This window comes from Cygnus olor, chromosome 2 (assembly GCF_009769625.2).
Source record: "Cygnus olor isolate bCygOlo1 chromosome 2, bCygOlo1.pri.v2, whole genome shotgun sequence".
NCBI classification, from domain to species: domain Eukaryota; kingdom Metazoa; phylum Chordata; class Aves; order Anseriformes; family Anatidae; genus Cygnus; species Cygnus olor.
In genome coordinates this window covers 22,236,792-22,258,711 of record NC_049170.1, presented here as the reverse complement: position 1 = coordinate 22,258,711, position 21,920 = coordinate 22,236,792, and the positions used below count along the sequence as shown (strand labels likewise).

At 43.9% G+C, this 21,920-nt stretch overlaps 1 protein-coding gene across 2 annotated transcripts in view; it reads right to left on the bottom strand.

Annotated features, from left to right (window-relative positions):
* Window positions 1–21,920, bottom strand: part of RSU1 (Ras suppressor protein 1) — a 98,213-nt gene that overhangs the window by 8,185 nt on the left and 68,108 nt on the right. Inside the window, exon 8 of one of the 2 annotated variants that reach the window (XM_040547614.1) lies at window positions 16,350–16,473. The exons of the other annotated variant lie outside the window; for it this stretch is intronic. Within the exon in view, the coding sequence (XP_040403548.1) occupies window positions 16,365–16,473 (109 nt within the window). The 3' untranslated portion in view covers window positions 16,350–16,364. Of the gene's footprint in view, window positions 1–16,349; window positions 16,474–21,920 lie in introns of those variants that run through there. 2 annotated transcript variants of the gene reach the window in all.

The window sequence follows — 21,920 nt, the reverse complement described above, 5'->3', positions numbered from 1 at the left end:
ACTTGTCATGTTGCTGATGCTCCTTCCCTACAGGTTACTGTCAGAGACAGACCCTGACGGACCTCTGGCCTGAGCTGAGGAGCTCCCTGCGGTGCCCCTCACAACAGCACCTCCAGTCCCACCGTGACCACTCGGCAGCCTGAACTGCAGCTGTAGAGGGAACACACTCCAGTCAGTCATATAAGGAGACAAATCAGGTGAGAAATACGTGTGGGGAGATTTGAGCTGAAGTAATTATGATTTATAAACATCTGCTCTCCCATAGGGCTGGCAGTTGCAGATAATCTTAATTCTGCCAGACATCAGCTCTGAAAATGGTTAATTTAATCCTGACTTCCTTGAACTCCGGCATGTTAAGGAGAACTTTTTTTTTTTTCCAAAAAGGAATTCCAAGTATGTGTTAGGCATTTCTTTAATTAATATACAGTAATAAAAGAAAGCCTTCTCCTTATATTCTCTGAGGCCAGCAGCCTTTTGAAATGAGTACTTTAAATGAGAGGCTTGTTACAGGAGCACAGCTGGAAGCTCATAGAAATCTTGCAAAAAATATCTGTTTTAAAGGAAAATGTATAGGCCAAGACTTGCAAAACTGGATAATGACTTTGCACATCCAACTTGAAAGACCTTACAGGAACTGTGACTTTTGGCAGAGAGATTTTTTTCAAAAGCACATGGATCATGGGCATCTGTCTTCTGAAAACTGGACCTACCTAACATCCAGCGTGCTGAGCAATGAGTATCTCAGCCTTCACACAAAGCCAGAGAGGCATACAAAAGGGTCCTCATGGACCCAGGCCACACATGCAAAGAAGAGCATGTACTTATGTTTGCACCTTTAAAAAAAAAGATAAACACAAAGATTTCATTTACAGACTCTATTAAGTTGATAAAACAAAACAAAACAAACAAAAAACCACCTAGCCCAGAAGAATGAATTGGCAGCCTGAAGAAACCAAGGAGGGACACGCAGGAGGGAAGGGATGCCATTCAGAGGGACCTGGACAGGCTTGAGAGGTGGGCCTGAGGTTCAACAAGGCCAAGTGCAGGGTCCTGCACCTGGGCTGGGGCAATCCCAAGCACAAATACAGGCTGGGTGTAGAATGGGTCGAGAGCAGCCCTGAGGAGAAGGACCTGGGGGTGTTGGTAGATGAGAAGCTCACCATGATCTGGCAACATGCACTTGAAGCCCACAAAGCCAGCTGTATCCTGGGCTGCATCAGAAGCAGCGTGGGCAGCAGGGTGAGGGAGGGGATTCTCCCCCTCTGCTCTGCTCTTGTGAGACCCCACCTGGAGTGCTGCGTTCAGCTCTTGGGCCCCCAGCACAGGGAGGACATGGAGCTGATAGAGTGGGTCCAGAAGTGGACCACGAGGATGATCAGGGGGCTGGAGCACCTCTCCTATGAGATCTTATAGTGGCCTTCCAGTACCTAAAGGGGGCCTTATAGGAAAGCTGGGGAGGGACTCATTGTCCAGGAGTGTAGTGATAGGAGAAGGTGGAATGGTTTTAAACTAAAAAACGTTAGGTTTAGATTAGGTATTAGGAAGAAATTCTTCACTCAGAGGGTGGCGAGGCCCTGGCACAGGCTGCCCAGAGAAGCTGTGGATGCCCCATCCCTGGAAGTGCTCAAGGCCAGGCTGGATGGGGCTTTGGGCAACCTGGTCTGGTGGGAGGTGTCCCTGCCCATGGCAGGGGGTTGGAACTGGGCAGTCTTTAAGGTCCCTTCCAACCCAAACCATTCTAAGATTCTATGAAGGGAAAAATAATTTGTTTCTGCACGTGGATAAGGTCCTATCACACTCAGTTACATAGAATTTCTCACCAGGGATTCACATCTTTAAACACATCCGTGAGGGCTGATCTACTTCTCACACTCCCTTTCAGATGGATCAGTGAGCAGCTCAGCCTACACGTGCAGGCCACTCCCTGGATCCACCCCAGGCGTGGAGAAACTGCACAGGTCAGAGCCCAACCCCATGGCTGAGAATTCCCACTGGCCTCAATGGAAAATTTTCCCCCATGTTTTCATTTCACAGATCAAGTGGCCCTTTCCCACTTACCTACAACCAGAAAAAAACCAATTTTGTGCCAGAAAAAGCCATCAGCTGCAAACCCTGAGGACCAAGGCACCCACTAGAACAAATGATACCCTCCATCTGATGAATTAAAAGGAACTAAGAGCTGCAGAATCTGCGTGAGCATGGATCAGCTTCCTTGGCAAAAGCCAAGACAGGTGGCTACAGAGTAAATCGCATCAACAAGAAGGAAAAAGACTATTCATGTGAGAAATAAGTGTGCTCTGTTTACTGAAGTCATGTGTATCATCGCTACCCTTGCCTTTACGTCTTTGTAACACCACGAGCATGTACTGGATAAACCAGGTTTGCTCCTTTTCACCAAACTATGTTGCTGGGTCTATATTCGTGGCCACCTGCCTGCTTGCAAATAAACCCCAGAGAGGCAGTGAACGGGGTGCAGAAAACACACCGGCCTGCGACACAGTCAGCTTCCTTTAGCCAACTCAAGGCGGTCTTCTTCACCCCGTTATTTTAATGCTGTTGTCCACATGGCATCCTCTGGGCTTAAGGAAAGCAGTGCTCATTTTCCTTTTTGACTGCTACGCCAAGGGACTTGCTGCTCAGTTATATCTCCTTATACAATCTTTATTATTGATTTACTACACGCATTTTGCTGTGCATCTAATTAACATTAAAAAAAAGGAAAACAGGGTAAAAATAGCGAAGTGCAAACCAAGGAACTTTCTTTAAGTTACTCCGTGTCTGGCAGGTACGCAGTTTTTCCCCAGTAACCAGACAAATTGTACCAATAACATGGAAAGAACAGGGACTCTGGGGAAATACTGATACACAGTCTTTTTTTCATTCTTTTTTAAGCAAATACTGAAGTGTCTGAGTTAACCTGAGCTTGCTCAGCTGCACGCTGAGGACGGCTGATTTCTCTGGCAGTAGCAGGGAGAAGACGGGACCACATTCCTCCACAGGCAGGGCTCGCGTTGCTGCCCTGCTCTGCTGGGCTGGCTCAGGCACCTCTCCCAGGGTGAGACAACTCAAAATAGACTCAAAGACTGCACGGTGATGACCTTGGGCAATCTAATCCCCCTGACCCACCACTCCTGAGACCCTCAAAGGTGAAGGACTAAGCCCTGGTCCTGCTGTACAATCCACTCAGGCGGTGGAAAAGAAACTCTGGAGTGTCATGCGAGCTCCAGAAAGGTCATGTAAAGGTGGCATAGTAGGGAGTTCAGGGATTGAGCAAAGGTATTTAAGGATTATACAGGACTCGTGAGATGTTTAAGGGAAGGGCCAAGAGAGTGGGAGGGAGGAATCGAGATAGATGGCAGAGAGCCAGTGCAGGAAAATGCAGCGGGGTCCGGGTGGCGAATAAAGGAGGCTAGTGACATGTAAGTCGGCAGCCGGTCAGCACGCTTGTTTGGCTAAGCCCAGCGCCAAATCACCTCCATTTTGTCCTACCTGAACTGTTTCTAACTATTTTCTGTGCAAGCGTGCTCTCTGTTCTGAGAGTGCACGTGTGTGACCCATCAGCGAACTTCAGGCTGATGTTGGACACACTGGGTCTGGGACCCAAGACCCGAAAGACCAAGATTTAGGGAGCCTGATACCAGAAAGATCCCTGAAAGGGATTTATGCTCATGGAAAACTCTCTGTGTCAGGCTGTTGCTTGTCCTCTCTGGGTTTGTGTGGGTGCCTGTGCGTTCATGGCTGGCCATATCTGTACACTATTTGTGCATATACATGTTCCAAATTTGTGCTTTGCCTTGCTACTGGCAGGGAAGAAGGATAAGGAGCAGCTGCTCACTGCCCTTGGCACATGAATCCCCTGACTCCTTCAGTCCCCTGGGTTCAGCTGCTCAAAAGCACCACTCGAAAAAAAGGTGAAGAAATGAGGAAACACTTCTTTTTGAGCCCATCGCAAAGGAAAAGAGTAAAGCGTGGAACCAGAAAGGACCAGTTTATTCCCACGTCTGAAGCACTGCACATCACAGACAATCCAGTTTCACTCGGGCACCTGAGCTGGTTTTGTTCAACTCACGGGGGATGCATCTTCCAGAAAGGCTGTTCCAGGGGAACCTTCTTGGATTGAATTTTTAAACATGCGTAACAGGCCAACGTAAACTGAATTTTGCCCTCTTCCTCGTGAAATCTTTCCAGTTGCCAAATACCGCCCTTTTCAACTACCCCCGGCCAACGCTGGCACAAACACGCCAACGTCGATCTTCCAGATGCTCTGACAAGTTGTGCTCAGACAGGTCCACAGACATGTGGAGGAGCAAGGAGATTCAAAGCCAGTTTCAAAACCATTTTCACTAGTCATGTCCAAGTGCTTGAATCCTGAAAGCCAGAGATCATGCACTCCATTATGGAAGCAAAAATTAGGGACACATTGGTTTTCCAGCTGAACGTCTACTGCAGAAGATCAAAGGTGGTCACTCAGATACCATGTAATAAGATGACAGAGAGCATTCACCCCATTTTCCAGCCAATTTTGAACAGAGCATCACGCCATTAGTATTTGGCGAACAATTTCTGGGTTCCAAGCTAATCTTTGGTGTTTTTCCATGGCTATTACTGTGCAGACAAAGCTATTCCAGAATCTTTTCAGGTGGGACCGGTGTTATGTGGCAGCCAATAATCTTTATGGTAACACTGCAATGAAAATGTCGCTTAGTGTAATGAGCAGAGATCATAAGCGAAGCCCCCAGCTGCCTCTCTATTATTTTTCATTACAGTCTTTCTGGGTTTGTTATGCTTCAAGAGTACTCAGGGAATTACACCAAACTAGGCTCACTAGTCAGCTCTTCATTACTCAGACCATACTAAAACTGAGCCATCAGCAAACTGAACCAGCTCCTGAGGCAACACGACACTAACATTTGTTTGAATATTTACCATTTCTTTTTTAGCTTGTCCTCTTTCTTTAAGCTCTGTTCTGTGAAACAAACCGATTGGCAGTTGGAGGTGGTTTTGAAACAACAGGAGAATCGCAGAATATGTTTTCATGCCATTAACGCCTTGAGAGAAGGGCTGGGCTTCCTTCTGACTACCAGAAACAAATTGCAATATACTCATTTTTTCCTGATGGCAATATTTTCCTTTGATTTGCATACCACAGTGCTGGGTGAGCTGGGTGAGACAAGAAGTCTCACTGGCCGTGTGAATCCTCCCTGCTCCTGCAGATTTTCACGTTGGCTTCTGGCAAAGCAAGAAGGTGCCCACCACTCTGGAAAGCAACAGTCACACCTTTTAAAAAAATCCTTCTTTGAAAATGACAGCAATGGACATACAAGAGTAAGTTCTGGCGTCACAAAGCCTGCATGGTTTCCTGAGCTGCCTTCAGGCTGTTTCAAGGCCCGCAGCGTGAAGGACACAGAGCCTTCTGAAAGGCTCCCTTCTCCGTTGATGTCCACTAAAATGAAATGGCAACATGCAGTCAGCCTGATTTTGATTTCAAGAAAAACAACGCATTCTGCTTCTGATTTCAGTGGGTGCAAGGTTTGGCCCTTAGTGCCACGTAATCTGTACACGACAACTGAAACTCTACTAGTGCACACTGCACAGCACAGGCTTTCCTGCGAGATATTCTCATCTTAAAATCACATTTTGTATTTTAGCCCTCTACTGAGCTTGGTAAGCGCACAGATCTTTAGGTTATTCATGGCTCGGAATCACAATAGAGGTTTCAGCATAATCTGTGTTGTAATTAGTGTTAGCAACTGAGGCATATCTTTGAAACTGTGCAAAACCAAACACTGTTTTATGATGCCAATCAAACCACATGTTCTTCATTATTTAAATCATCTACTCACAGCCATTATTATGAAGCCTTTCGATGTAAACAAATAGGCAAATTGTGCTTGCAGTACAGCTCACAAACCCCAGACTACACAGCAACATACAAAGAACATCTAGGCTGGTTATGAGCACCGGAGTGAAAATGATGTCTTCTCATCAACTGTTCGTAACAGCTAGTGCCAATGAGTCACTCCGAGTTCCTTAATGCACACATTAACCAAAATAGTCTCTCTTACAAGGAAGGTAGGCTTATGCATACCAATATGATGGGGTTTTGCTGAACATCTTTTTGCTGTAGGTAGGTTTGCAGCACTCCTCCTAAATTGTAGGTGCTTACGTATGGCAGTGAGTTACAGGAACAAATATGGAACTTCTGCTTAAAAGGACAGGAACGACTTTGCTTGGTCATCAGACATTTGCAAAAGGCACCCACAGGAGCCTTAACAAGTGGTGCAAAACAAGCCAGTGGTTCCATCTGCTTCTGGGCTAGGGGAACAGGAGCACAGCGCTGGAACTATTTGCAGTGAATCAATGTACATGGCACAGCAAAAATGAAAGGCAGAAAGAGTGCAACAATGGGGAGCAACAAACCTGCTCTGCATCTTCTTAGAAACATGCTGGAAAACACATTGCAGAAAGGGCAAACGTGATCCTTTGACTGACTGCTGTCCTTCCTTTTTGCTTCCCCACCACTCTGGCTAATAACATGCTTGCAAAATCCCACTCTAAGCACACAGGGTAGCAAATGGGTCCCCCCTTGCAAAACCATCCTGGCGTCTCCACAGCTTGTGGCAAGGAGCAGATTTATGAGAAATGCCAGGGCAGAAATGGGGAAAGCAAAGCAGAAAAAGATTTGTCAACAGCTCTCTGTCGCTGCGAAAGTACTTCATTAGCCTGTCAACTGCACTGTGTCTAGGAGATACATTTATCGACAACTCCCTGCCAATCGATCCAACATCTATATAAAACTCTTCTTATGCAATGGGCATGCTGACTGACATCACCGTGAGATCCATAGAGAACTAATAGTGTTACTAAGCCCCAAATTGCTCTAATGCCTAAACAAAATGAAATCAGAAGTGCTAAGACCCCGCCAACATCTCAGCAGCTGTACCATACTCACTGCTTACAGCACAACGTTTTGAAGCAAGATTTATTTTTGATCCACTTCATAGGTGGAGCATGAACTCATGCTGAATAAAAGTCCTTACACAAAACACTGTTTTTCACTCCTGTGGATGTTTGTGCTTATTGGATTACTTTTGGAACAGAGGGAGCTAGCATTTTTCACTCCCTCAGCGCAGTATGCAAGTACTGGGAGATGTTAAATGCTGTACACCAAGCAGCAGCTCTGTGCGGTCAGCTCTGCCAGGCTTTCATCGGGTTAGGATAACGCTGGGAGTGGCTAACTGATCCTGCAGCGGCTCTAACAACTGGCAGCCACTTTACACAGCCAGCTGCCTTCCTTCAGTGCATGCTCTCCTAACCTTTATTCGCTTTGTCTACCTGTTTTATCATTTCATGATAAGGCAGCATCACAGACAGCGGGAGTAACCTATTCTGGCATCTCCATCTGGCACTATATATCAGGGTTGTGCTGCTCTGGTGGATTAGTTTCAGATCCCTGTTGGCAGATCAAAGGCAGCAATAATAACCACAAATCAATCCCCCTTTACGGCCTAAAACATCTTCTCCCTTACACAGGATGCCTGACTTCTTCACCACCCCAGAGCCCTTATAAATACCAGCTTTGCCTAGACACAACAGCTCTATGCAGATAATACCCAGGCGCTGGAGAATTTGGCACTGGTGCTTTTGGATGCTTTCACCTATTCACTGACAAACAAAATGAGCTGCATCCATACCGAGAGGCTCATGTAGACCGAACACTCAAGTCTCTGAAAGTCAAAGAGCTGCTTGGTGCCAAAATGAGGGCATATAAAAAAGATGGCTCACTTCCTTCAGTCCCATCTCTTGTAATTTATGGTCTAACAACCACTTTGGAGATACTGCTGTGTTTTCACTGAAGCACCCCAGCTACTGTCAGCTCACTGCTCGGTGCTCTACACTGACCAGTGGGTGGTTTGAGAGCACATTCCTCGGTTGAACAACCAACCCATGCAGAAGTTGGTCTCTAATGGTGTTTCCAGGCAGTTACCCACTCGATTAGTCCATGCACTGGAAAGCAGGACTGTCAAGAAAGGGGATTCATGAGGTTCATCAAGATTCACGTGGCTGCTCCAACACAGGGTGTTTTGTAATGCCTGTGCCTGCATTCTTGAGATCACACTTGAGTTCTTGATGCTCACAAGTTAGGTCTTAGTTAAAGGTGGTGAGGGCTAAAATATAGCTCACTGGACAGGTATTAGCTCTCTGCCTGGCTATACTTTACTGTCAAAAAGATTTTTCTCACAAGAAAAGCAGCTTTGTTTGCTCCCTCTCCCAAACATGTTCAGAGTGACAAAGACAAAGCTGTATTTGCCAGGATGCGGCCAGGCAGGTCCCGAGGACTGAACTCGAACAGAGGTATTGTGGCTAAAAATCTCTGCGCCTCGGATTTGACAGTAGAACAGCTATTATGCTGTAAATGATATACCTGCATGGGCAGCAAAGACAAACTCTTATCTTTAAGTCTTTCAGGCTTGTAACTTGCAGTTTGAACTGTGTCTCTGAAGAGGTTGCAGCATCATCTAGAATAACAATGGTTCAACATTCCTACATTTTTCCTAAAATGAAACCCAGTGAAAACGACAGCTGCTTAAAGATCATCTGAAATTCTTCAGAAAAACATATCAATTAAAAGCAAGCATCCAGAAACCCTTTGGTGCTAATATTGCATACAAATACAGTCTACAAAGGCCAGAAAGACCTAGTAGTTCAGGGTTCCCACATAAGGGCCCACAGAACATTTTGTCTTACACGTCTCTTAAACATATATATGTATGAATATACATAAAGGAATTTGATCCTATTTTTTTCAGTATTCTGTTATTAAGCCACAGTTCTACTCGATTGACTGTTTATCACTATTTTTTTTTTACTACACACATAAAACCAGAACATTGTCTCAACATATGGAAAACGTAGATAGTACATATTACTCATAGTGGCACATAATTTTAAGAAGAACTGTAACTGTACTATTTCTAGATAATTTTAAAACTATGACAAAGATGCATGCTATTGAAGAAAAATGGCAAGGCTATAAAAAGCAACACGGGTTTAAGTCAATCAAGTATAAAGAGTATCATTTTTTTCCTTATAGTATGATTCTTTTTACTTGCTAGTGTAACTGGGAAGTCAGAAAGACTAAGCAAAGATCAAGAAAAAAAGATCATCTTCCTCTCCCCTCCCACTGCTGAGCTTAGAAAAAGATCCTAAAAGGAAAAAATGTAAGACTGGCAGTTTCTAAGACAGTTTAATAAACCTTGGGGAAGGCCTAAGTGTCAAATTTGCCTTCCTGGTAGTACCTAAAGCACCGCTACTAAAGCAATACAATAAAGTTTATGAACTTGTCTTTACTGCTACATAATTTATCTTTGAGAAATGGCTCCATGGCAAACAACTGCTCTCTATGAATCTCTTTGGGGTTTCAGTGGGCTGCAGTTTTTATCACAGCAAGTAAACTGGATCAAGATTGAACACCAAACTGAAATATATATCACAATAGGTTTTTTATTTAATGAAAGATACTTAATTCAGAAGTTAAACATTACTATACTCAAGTGTTTTCTCCTATCTACGCCAACCTCCCAACTGAAGTCTTTTTGAGATACTTTTCACTGAAAATCAAAAGAAAAAAAAATCCAGAACCACCCATATTTTTCTATTTAAGAAAATTACCATTTAATTACTGTTATATTAGTTTTGTGCCTAACAGAAAGAAATACATCCCTTCATATAAAAAACAAAAACAAACAAAAAACACCCCTCTTCTCCCACAATTTCGAAATAAACTTAACAAAAACCCAACAACTACAACCACAGGTACGCTGACCTCGCTTGGGCTAGTGGTTACAGTACGGTTTGCTCAGACAACTTTCCAGTACGTATTTACATTGCTGTAGAAAACCTTTATTTTTGGAGTACTTTCCCTTCTGATCAGCAAGTTCACGTGGTGTGAATCAGAAGGTGTAGTCAGAGAAAGGACCACGCACCCACGGTGTACAGTAAACTATCAACACCCAAACCGCATGAGCACATGCAAAGCTGACACAACGAACGGGGAGGAACCGACTCAATGGAAGAGCCCTAAAAAATAACGTTCAGCCTGGATTTCTTGCCAAAGAGGTATTAGATTGATCTGTAGAACAGCTTTGTAAGAAAAGCTTCAGTATAGCCTGGAAAAAACAAACAAACAAACAAAAAACTATTGTACTGTGAGACCGATGGCCTAGGAGTACAGAAGGGTGGTTTTCATCCCTGCATGTTATGATTGTTGGCCAAGTGGCATTTCTCAGTGTGTTTGTCTATAACAAGATAACTGCAGAATGCTGGATTATTTGATGAATTCCCACATTTCGGGGAATGGTCGGGGCAATGAGCAACGTCGTATTGATTTTGGTGAAAACAAGAAAATGAAAGGGGAAAGGTACATATACACAGAGTCTGTGGGTTTGTGACCTCTTGCATTTAGTTAGCAGGTGCGGTTGTTGCAGCCATCCAGGCCTGTGGGTAATGGTCTATAGATCAAAACGCCAGTGGATGGCTGCCATCCTCCTTACCAGCATTAACAATCCCCTCTCTTTCCTCCTGTATCCTTGCAGCACTTGCCCCCAGTACAGCTCAGAAATGCCAACACCTGGAACAAACTGCCTCAGGGATGGGCTAGGGAGAGGATGGAAGAGAGGAAGGAGGAGCTATGAGGACAAAAGGGGGCGAAGAGGCATGAGAAGCTTCATGTATGGACAAGCTGCTGACCTTGGCATTGGAAAAAGGGGATTACACTGGTACATTGTAAAAACCACAGGGATAACTCCTACTGTGGTGAAGAAAGGGAGCATGAAGTGAGTGAAAGAATAGATGAGAGTTCAGACCATGCGAATTCAGGGAGCCTTTACAACGTAAAACAGAACATGAGGGGCCCTCGACTGACACGAAGAACAAATCCCCGGATGCCAGGCAAGTTCTCCTTAAGTCTGTTTTCCAGTACCACGACTTCAAGACCAAGAACATGCAGCATAAGCACAGACTTCACCAGACCCTTCCCTATTTAAGCATAGATGGTGCTTGTCACTTCTTCACATCCATCTTGTGGTCACATTAGCTCCATTAATGAAAAAATAAATGTTGCAAAAGGGAAGTATTAACATAGCTCATACCAAGGATATTAATTTTAAAGATGCTATTTACTTTGTATCAGAGCAGTCATATATCTTGGTCTCGAGCAGTTCCTAGCCTTGTCCAGATTCAGACTCCATGTTACAGAGACAAACTCTATCCTGACTCTCCTTCCTGCCCGTGATTCATTCACCTGACATTTTAGTACTGCACCCACTTGACGGGCTTCACGTATTTAGTAAAAGGCAGTAATTCTTATTTAAGCAAAAATTAGCTTCTTAGTGCAAAGCGGATACTGATTTAGTTTGAAGTGTAGACATGATACAGCTCGAACTATCTGTGTGAAAAGCAAAGTCACCTGGCTGCAAACACCCCGGGTGGCCCTGTGGTCGGTGAGAAATGCACAGCTCCGTGGTGAGGTGGGGTGGGGCCCCAGCCTCTAGGGATAAGCACCCTGTGCAGCGAGCTGCCTGCAAGGATCGCCCGGTGCCTGGCTTCGAAGATCCATGTTACATCCTAACAGTGCAGATGCAGGACCAGAAGAGGCTTGTGCAGGTGTCTCGCCTTCTTAACCTGTTCCCTGGACACAAACCACAGATGCCAGTGCAGTGTTTTCCCCGTATCAAGAGAGAAAACACAGAGAGCCCAAACTACCTCTGAGGCAGAAAGAAGAAGTCAGATGATGGTTACTCTTCACGCTGCTCCCAATTTGCCAACAGAAGTAGGCAGCCAGCGTGGGAGAGCACCGGCAGCCTCGGGGACACGAGGTTGGTCCTTTCAAGGCAGAGGACCTGGAAATCCTCCCCACAGCACCAGCTGTCAGAGTCAAACCCAGCGCTTCCAGAACGGGAGAGGAAACAGAAGCAATTACCCAGACAGGAAAGGTGCCAACAGATAACTTGGGAATAACCTGCATATGTGAGCACGAGGCGGGTTTATTTTCGGATGGAGGGCACCACTTCTCCATCTGTCTGAGCAGCGAGCTCAGTCCCTCGCTGGCAGGCACCAGGCGACCCCGGTGCCCTCACACACTCATACGGCATTACTCCCGCCCAGCCAGCAAATGCTAACTTAGCATTACCAAAGCCTGAGCTGATATTCTCTTCAAAATTCCTCCGTTCCCCACTTTCTTGGTCACTATGGCAACGACCATCATCCTGTGAACAGCACCATCCGACTCGGGGCTTGTTCTGCACTTATTAATCTCAGCCATTTTAAGAATTGCCTCTTTTCCCTGGGCAATGCTCCTAAGAGCCGAGTTTCACTCCCCACCGATGTCACCAACACTCTGACACGGTTCCTCATGTCACAAATCCACAGCAGTCCCAGACAAGGCTACATAAAAGAGCCAAAACCAAACACAGAGCATATTTTTTAAGTATTTCTAGGTAGACTGGACACAGACCGAGGACCTTCTCTGGACAATCGTGGTCCTTGTGAGCAGCTTTCCCTTGTAGAAGCCATCCCTGACAGAGATGTTGACAATCAGCTGTAGACAGTCACGGTAAAGACAGTAAGGCAAGGACAAAATAGCAAGTCTTTACTTTGAGCTAGATATTTTCCAGGAAATGTCTCCCTTACTTGCTATTTTGTTTAACTGGGCCATAACTATGGCTTATTATTCCTCGCATTACATCCATCCACTATTTACATTAATCTGCCCTGGGAAAGACAACACGATTTCATTTCACTTGACTCTCTTCTTACTTTTTTAAAAAATTCTATTCTAAAATTACTATTTCAGTGCAGGAAATGGCAACTTTAGACTATTCTCACAGCCTTTTTTGAATGATTTTTGATTTGGAAATTATTTTTGATAAGGAGGGGACAACAGCTGTGAGCACATAGTTTATTCTGGCAGAACAACATACCTGAGTCCATGGGCTCACAGCTTCAAGATAAAATAATCAGCACATGAAATAAAAACATGTAACATATAATAAACATATATATGTTTGTAGGAAGAAAGATGCTTTTTTTTAAAGGAGTCTTCAGCAATTTTTGCAAGCATTAGTTTAACAGCACTGCTGCTTACGTGTACGTGGATAAAGACTACACATGCTACAATGGGAGATCTGTAGCATTTCTCAATACATTGGAGAAAACAACATTTTCTTTCAGAAGGAAAAAGTCATTTTGGTTGAGGCAGTATATAATTTTCCACACACAAATGTGTTCATCCAAACCCAACCTACATGTCTCTGTACCTTATGCTCAAATTTTCTCTTACTGCATTCAATACATTAAGTGCTGCCTAACTCCCACCTCCTGAATTCAGAAAAAAAAAATCATTTTTCCTTTAAAAAAACACCCTTTGGAAGAGAATGTATTCTTATTGTTACAGCCGATGAGTTAGAGGCTGAAAACAGCCATTAGTTAACAACCTACCCATTACCCTGTAAAGTGTTAACAACATGTGAACTGCTGCTCTAAGGAAATTGTCCCAAGTAAAGGGCAGGACATGCTCCCTGGTCCAATGTCTTCTGGAGAGTAAAACTGTGCGAAGGGGCTACACCACTCAAAAAGGGTTCCTCTTCTGTCCTATGCTGGCTCACCTTTGCTAGCTGGCAAATAAAAGGGTGGCCCACGGTGCTGCCGAGGGTTTAGCATCTCTTGCACACTTTCATGAGTCTAGGTTGAAGTCTAGATACTGCAAACTCTAGATCCTGGAAAAATTATTCAGATAATTCAAAGTAGTCCCAGAATTTAGCAATACAGTGGTATTAAAGGAAGCGCAGGTTACCTAAGGTAGATACGATGAATGCAAAACCACATAGAGGAAACCCAGAGTCCTAAAGAGACCAAACAAGAAAATACAATTTGGTTGTGCCTTTGTCTTTTGTCCATCATCCCCCTCTTTCAAACATTGATTGGTGATAGAATGAAAAGGCACCCACTACCTTTTTCTATCATATTCTTTATTTGGTGTCCTTGATACCTGCTTTTACTAAATTCTCTGCTTTTCTGCTATTCCTGCATTTCCTCCCTATCTCTTTTCTTTGCCTAATCAGCTGATTCTCCTCATTTATCTTCCCTGTCGAGAAGCTTGGCTCTTCTTATTTCTCTTGCTCGTCAGCCTTTGCTTTCTTACTGGTCTTCCTTCTGCACCTCTTTTATGCTTTCTTCCTTCCTTTCCTTGTTTCTCACTATTTTCTCACTTTTATATACATATATATGTATATTTATAGACATACACACAGGATACTCATCTTTTCATCTGTGCTCCCTTTCTGCCTCACAGGTGGTTGAATCTGAATAGGAGTGACTCTGTTTTGAGACATTTAGTAGAAAAATGAACGACTCTTTCCTTAGTATTCTCCTCAGCAGATGGACAAACACTACACAGAGGGGATCTGCTATAAGGTATGTTAAGATATTTCCCGGGATCTCATATCGTCATTCAAAAAGCATTTTTTAAGGGATTTTAAAGGATTTCACAGGAAGTATTTCATATACATCTTTATGGGAATTGCAATAAATCCCATTTTTTCCTTAGAAAGTAGGCGTGAATTAACAGTTATTACTGACATCTGTCATATTTTAAATACCTTTGTAAAATTTAGTAGTGGCAACAACAGATGTAGCATAAAACCCTGTGAAACAATCTCCTTAATCGAGCACCCTTTAAGGAAAGCAGCTTCATCACTGACAGTCATTTAGTAACTCAGGAAGCAGCTTCCCAGCAGATACTTGCTGCTGTTATATCCGAGGTGATCAAACCATAAGGTGATTTATTTCTTTTCTGACACCTACCTGAACTTTCTAAAGCCATTAATGACACTTAATGAAAGTATCAGCAAACATGGGACATAATTATCCGCGACAGAACTGTGTTTACAACACAGACACAGTCACAGTTCTGCAAAATGCCATTTGTTGGCAAAACATTAATATCCTAAACCACAAAGGATGTGCACCCACCAGTGCAGTAAGGGTAGAAACGCTGCCAAACACACTTTCTCCCCCAGCCTTTTCCTGGCTCTCCCTTCCCCGTGACTGACAGTGACTTTCTGAGAGCAGGCAATATCTCCAGGCATGAAAATCTGTGTGCATAAGAAACTGTTTCATATTAGTCCTATTGCAGCACTACTGGTTACAGAAGGAAGCTGTAGACAACAAAATACATATTTTATTTTTTATTATTTAAATAAGGTGTATTAAAGAGTGGAAAAATCCCTATGTACAGAAATCCAAAGGAATATCAATGTCTGACATATTTCCCCCGCCATATTAACTAATCCAGCAAAAAAAGATCCTTGGTATGTCATTTGCTGATTGATGAGCACAGAGAGCTGAGACCCGAGCACGGAATTTTATTGCTGAAGACATTTTCATCTGCAGCCAAATCACCAGGGAAACACTTTGTCAAACAACTTCATTCTGCCAGGAGACTTTGTGACAATATTGGCAACTTAAGAATTTGTTCTGTTTTTTCCGATGGCATCTACCTGCCCGTGTTGAGAAATATTTACAGTAGCACCGCAATTCATGCAGACGTCCAGCTTCAGACCTAGGGACAAGTGGTTCACATTTCTTTGCAACAATATGTAAAAACCAGCTAACTCACAAGCTCTATTTTTTATTATATATATATAAGTACGATCCAATATATTTCTGGCAGCGTTTAATACCAATCCCCTGTACTGTCATAATAGCAACTGATCTTACATTGAGCATCTGCAGAGCTACAAATTGTTACTTGTTTTCAAGAGCTCAATCCTGGTTTAGTTTTTCTTCTTTTTTTCTTTTTTATTGCACCTGGTGGGACTCAATCAGACGAAATGCTGCTAACTTTTACGCCCTTAGGCAAGATGATAGGCTTCACTGGGACACAATGAGTTAATGCATCCAAACTTATATCCTCTGGCTGCTCCTGAAATTGCTAAGGAATTTGAGTCCTGCTGGTTGTCTTGAAGCTTTAATTATTTTCTGTGTTGAATGAAATTCCCAGGTTTCACAATTTTTTTATTTTTTTTTTACCGTGGTGGCAGCAAAAGTGACCTTTGTGAAGTCTTCTTGGCTCAGTAACAGGCATTCAGTGCTCTCAGTGCCCCAGTTATACCATGCACAATGGGCTAAATCTAAAAGTCCAGAAACATCATGCCCAGACAGGGGGGTTATGTATAAAATTGAAAACAAATGAATGGCCAAACAAGATAGTTAAGACTATCTGGCATATAGCGGAGCAGGGGATGTGAAGAGTGCTGCTATTCCTTTCCAGTTACAAGTGGAAGCACATGGATGAACTCCCAGCTTCAATTCAAGTCAAACATAAATCTCCAATCCCTTGCATTCAATGTGGTGAGAATTTCTCCTTGGGATTTTGGGGTTAACGTCCTCCAAGCCTCATTGGTAACTCTGGAACTGAAAATGGGGGTTAAGGCGAATAATAACAATTTGTCCTAGAGAAGTTTCCCTAGGTAGCGCGATGCCATTTTACCCGGGCAATCTGCCAATGGCATCGTTCCACCGGCTAATTTAAGGGACAGGAGATCAAGTGTTTAATACTAGCTGCCAGTCAGCTTGCAAATAAAAAGGCTTTCATCTAGCACTGTGCATCCATTTCCACCATTCCTGTCACTGCAGGATCCACTCAAACCCCTGCTGCTGCCCATCTTCCCGCTGCTGTCCTTGTGAAACACACAAAGAAGCATGCTTTAAAAAAACAACACATGCCACATGTGCACCAAGCAAAAATAAGATGCTGAAATATTCTCTGAAGACTTTACCACCAACTTTGTTACCTTTTTTTCCAGCTACGAACAGATTTTAATGGTTAGCTCTTTTGAGACAATCCCATAAGACATATTTCACCATATCACCTACCTATCACATGAGAAATCCTCAGGTCAAGTCCAACATCAGACAAATCACCCCATTTCTTTCTAGATAGATTTTGAAAGGGATGAAGGCTGACAGATTTGGTGTAAGGTTTTCAATTTCAACTCTTCATACCTGCTGTTTCATTTGCTCGTTTTTCATAAAAGCTGAACTAAAAGAAAAAAACGAAAACCCCAAACATTCTTTTCTACCCCATGAGCAGCTTAGTACAAAAAGAAGTAGCTGGGTCTTTTACTGGCTGCATTATGTTGTGAATAGAGCCGTGGGCCTAATGCCCTCATGTGAGATCACCCACAGGTCTGCCTGAAGGACAGCTGTGCTCTGCCCTGCAAGGGACAAGCCCCCAGTGCTCTGCTCCTTTTGCAGTGCTGGTGCTGGCTCCTGCAGGAGTGCCCACTCCTCTGTTCAGCTGTCCTGGGTGTGAAGGAATAATTCTGTCTCCTTTTCGGTTGGGCACAAGCTCGCTGCAGGGAATCTGACCGATTATCCCTAAACATGAAAATGCAGTTATTTTCGTTAAGTGCAACTAAACCCATCTGTTAAGAACTGTGCTTAGAACTGCACTCCAACAAGTGATGTGCAAGTCCTCTCAAGCACATGTTAGTTCTGAGCACCACCTGACCACAGACAGACGGGAGGACTCCAGACAGACCTCCAGCAGAGGTTCCTGGTAGCCCTGCCAGGGAGACCAGGACACCTCAAGAACTGCACTACAGACTTTCCATGGAAAAGGGATTCTGCGGAGCATCACCTAGACCCAATAGCTGCATCACGACTGTGAAACAGCTACTGCTTTAATAGGATAAGCCATGCAATTTCCAGCAGCACCTTTCTGCACGGGAGGTGTTTATTGGTGTGATGAAAACACACCCATAAGTACCTGACGCTGGAAGGGGATGCTGCCGGGCCATGCTATGTGCACTGACATCTGGCAAAGGACTGGGGAACAGATTGGCCCCCCTCACTGGTAGAAATAATTCCTTTGGATCAGGGATCCTCAGTCTAATGGTACTGATCTTTTCCTAGCAGATAATTTTTAAGCATTATTTTCCTGGATTTCTGCTGTGTGATCCTTGTCTTGTTGATCCCTGGCTGGTAACCACAGCTTAAAAGTTCAAATGGTGTGCAAATAGATATAATGCAGCAACTCTTACACTCCAGAAGACAAAAAGCACAAGAACAGGTTCACCGGACTCTGTGTCTCGCAGCTAGAAGTGGAAGTATTCTTCCTTTTCTACCAGGATGCACGAATCCAGCTTGTTGCAGACACTGCTGTGTTAATGTGACAAGTTAACAATGCCTCGGCTTGCTCAGCAGTAATGATCTTTCAACTTTCCTGTCAGATCAATGCACGACTTTCCTCAGGACCCACTTACTGGAACACTGGTCAGGAGGGAGCGCGGCTTTGCAAAACAGTGTCCAAACCAGACAGCTCCGCCAGGAATTGCTGCAGTGAGAGACACGAGCCTGCCTGCAAAATCCTTTGATTCAGCGCGCTGAAAGGAGGCATCCCTGGCCCTTCTCAGATCACTCTGCAGCACAGCTTTCCTTTCTGTTACGTATAATCACGGCGGGGTTTCACTGAATGAGCCAGGTTTGTTGCTAGTCCTTTCCCACCACTGGGCTCACCCCACCTGGGTCTTTGCCAGTGGCAAACAGGAGGCAGTGGGGGGCAGCTAAGGTATGGTCCCGAATATACTTTGATAAACTGCAAATGGGAAGCACACATCAAACACCTCATTAACAACATAAAAACCTGCTGTTTTGTACTCGGCCCTAAACGCAAATGTAGCTACATGCAGCTTGACCACAAAGACCTGATGAAAAAAAAACAGAAACAAAACACCCAAGAAATGACAACTAAGCTATTGGTACTGGGTAACAAGTCATTTCTTGCAGAGCCCAGAGAGCAACTTCTTGATCTGAGACAAAAGGGGGATTGAATGAAGGGGAGAAGAGAAGGGTTTTGATCTCTCTTTTCTTTCTTTTTTCCTCAACACTTCGCCGTTACAATCAAACCTGCTGAAACTAAATTTCAGTCACCATGTATGTGGCCTTTTTCTTTTATATTTTAGCCGTGAAGTTTCAATCCTCCTGCTCTAGCTGTGAATAACAATGCCATTAGTGCAAAGGGAGTTCAGAAGATAATTATTCACAATCACCTTACTCACAGGCACAGGCCATACGAAATACAAAATCATTTCTATTTTGAAAGTATTATTCTTTAGACAGTGGAAAGCGTACCACAATTTGGAAGTCATTTTTCTCAAGGATCTTCATTTTCACAGCTCAGAATTGCTAATTTGAAAATACCTTCTCCCAAATGTCAAACAGAAGACACTACCAGTGCATGTGTGTGAGTCCCAAACACAGCTGACGTGTTGCTGACTTTCGTAACTGTCTTCTCCAAGAGAGAAGACATCACACCTTGCAGAACGACACTAACATTGCTCCACCTCAGAAAGCTGAACCCCAGCTTCTCCAAGAAATGTCAGGAGGCTGCTACTATGGAATTACTACCTAAAAATAAGGCTTAGGGCACAACTGCAAGTTTCACCTAAGACGCATGGGTTTAGTTTTAAAATAAGGCAGCTTCACAGTAACTCAACAGGAACGCACACTGCCATGCAGCGCATACAATCTCATAATAGCAATTTATCTTTTTGATCTGTTTTAAAAGAAAGCAAAAGCCAGAGCACTGCATGGCATCGGCAGCCAACATGAGCAGAAGAACCTGAGGAGGAAAAGGACCTCCTCACGGGGGTCCCATTAACTGTCTAAATGCCCCCAGCAAAGTCATAACGGAGTAACTGCAAAGGCTGCATTTTCAGTCCTACTTCAGAGCTATTATTGAGCCTCAATATATTGCCAGCTCCATCTGAACACCAGAAATAGTGGGAAATTAGAACTCAGTACTTATTCATGAGCTCAAATTTAAGCAATTCTTCTTTTCAAGGATTACGGGCTTGATTCTCCTCTCCTCTGCTCACCCACAGAAAAGGAGCAATTTTGCTGCGGTCAATGTCAGTGCAGGGCAGGGAAGAGTCGTTCTCTAACCGCAGGTCTGCACTGAAAGGGAAGATGTGATTCCCAGCCAAGGCAGCACAGACAACAACAAGCAGTGAAGAAGCAGAGCTAGGAGCTTCAGCAGCACAAGACTGCTGAACCTTATGTTGTTGTATCTTTACGGTTATTCTTACTCATTAAGCTGGCTCAAAAACGTCCTGGCATGCTGAGGATCAGACTTTTCTCCAAAGCACAGACACAACCAATGTTTGAAGTGTGCTCTACTTAGCTGGATAGGGCTCATCCTTGCTGGGTGTGAACTGGAAAAGCATGGTGCAGTTTGAGCTCTTCATCTCTTAGACTGGTGGACAACTTAAAGAGGTTAAAAGGCAGTGAATTTATAGCATATATGATTTTATATTTGTACTTTTGTTTTTTTAAGCAACAACAAAAAACGTTCCATGGTAAAAGATCTAGCCTTCGACATCAACTGTCAAGACTATCCTCAAGAATTTGATGGATGGAGTGGCTACAGCGATAAACAAGCAAGTCCACAGACAATTCAGAAATATTACCCGCAGAATCAAGTCGCATTGGTGAGACACACAGTACGCAAAGATGCCAGCAGATTAGATTAAAAGCCACTGAAATGCCTGCAATGAGGTTTAAATTTAATTAGCAGGATACAAGGTTCGGACGTACAGACATGAACAAAACCAGACAAAATGAAACAAAATCCCGAAGCTCCCTCCTTCCTACCACAGAAAAAGAACCAGTAAAAAAAAGCCACGGATATTTTACAGCTATGAGTATTAATAATGTTTTCTATATTCTTTTTACTTCCCTCTGAGGGAACATTTTTTCCTCTTCTGACAATGATAACTTCGTTGACAGGCAAGAATACTCTAACTCCGTAAGGTACCAACTTAAACTGTCTCTTAGGAAGGCTCAAACACCTACGAGTACCAAAGAGTTTGGAGAGAGCCAGATCTGAAAACCCCTGTCAAAATCTTGACAATGAACACCACAACCTCACACCCACTTGAAATTAGACAGTTGAAAGAACCACCACGTTCGCAAGAAATTTCGCCCACAACTACAAAGCCAGGACGATAATGCAATGACACCTGTCAAGCCGGACAGACAACGCATTTCAGAAACAGAAGACTGACATAACAGCCAAGACATACAAAACAGCACAGCAAACAGCAGCAGTCAAAAGGCCAGGATCACCGCTGGGGATCTGCAAGTGAAATAATATGTAGGTAACAGCTCTGCCCCATAGCTGCTCTCGGCCTTCTCTTGGAATGACTGATTTTTTAACTTGATGGGATCTGAATAAATCCCACCAGAACAGAAGAAATTTGTTTTGCAAAGTTTAAAACCCATTGCAGTTTTACAGAAAGGAAAGCACGAGGAGGCCTGCCTGAGTAACAGCATAAAGAATGAACGGAGAACTACCAATTTCTATTCAGGAAGAATTAGTAACTGTGTCTTATGAGACACAACGATAAAATGAGCTCTGACCTCAGAGCACAGGGCTGACCCGGAGCATTAGATGCACCACTAACACACTGTGCTGCTACTAGCAATTATTTTTAGCAGCCACGCATCCCCAGAATAGAGGAACTCACTCACCATCCGCAAGCAGGACAAAAGCGGGCTACAGAAGGCCACACTGGGCCAGGTGATTCCTCACTGGAGAGATCCCTTTGAGATCTGATCTGGGTGGTACGAAGGTATGTGCTGGAGCACCAATATGCCTGTTTGATTTCAGCAGCCTGTGAGCGCTAAAGAACGCGGAGAAGTCCTCCTCCACGCTACATCTGCCTACTGCCCAGCTTTAAAATACCTCTCCTCTGCCTACCTCCCTCCCCAAAACAAGCCAGGAACTCAGCTGAGGCACGTCTCCCCTCCTCTGGGCTCCAACGATGCTCTTTTGGAATTGTCTTGGGGAATTTCTC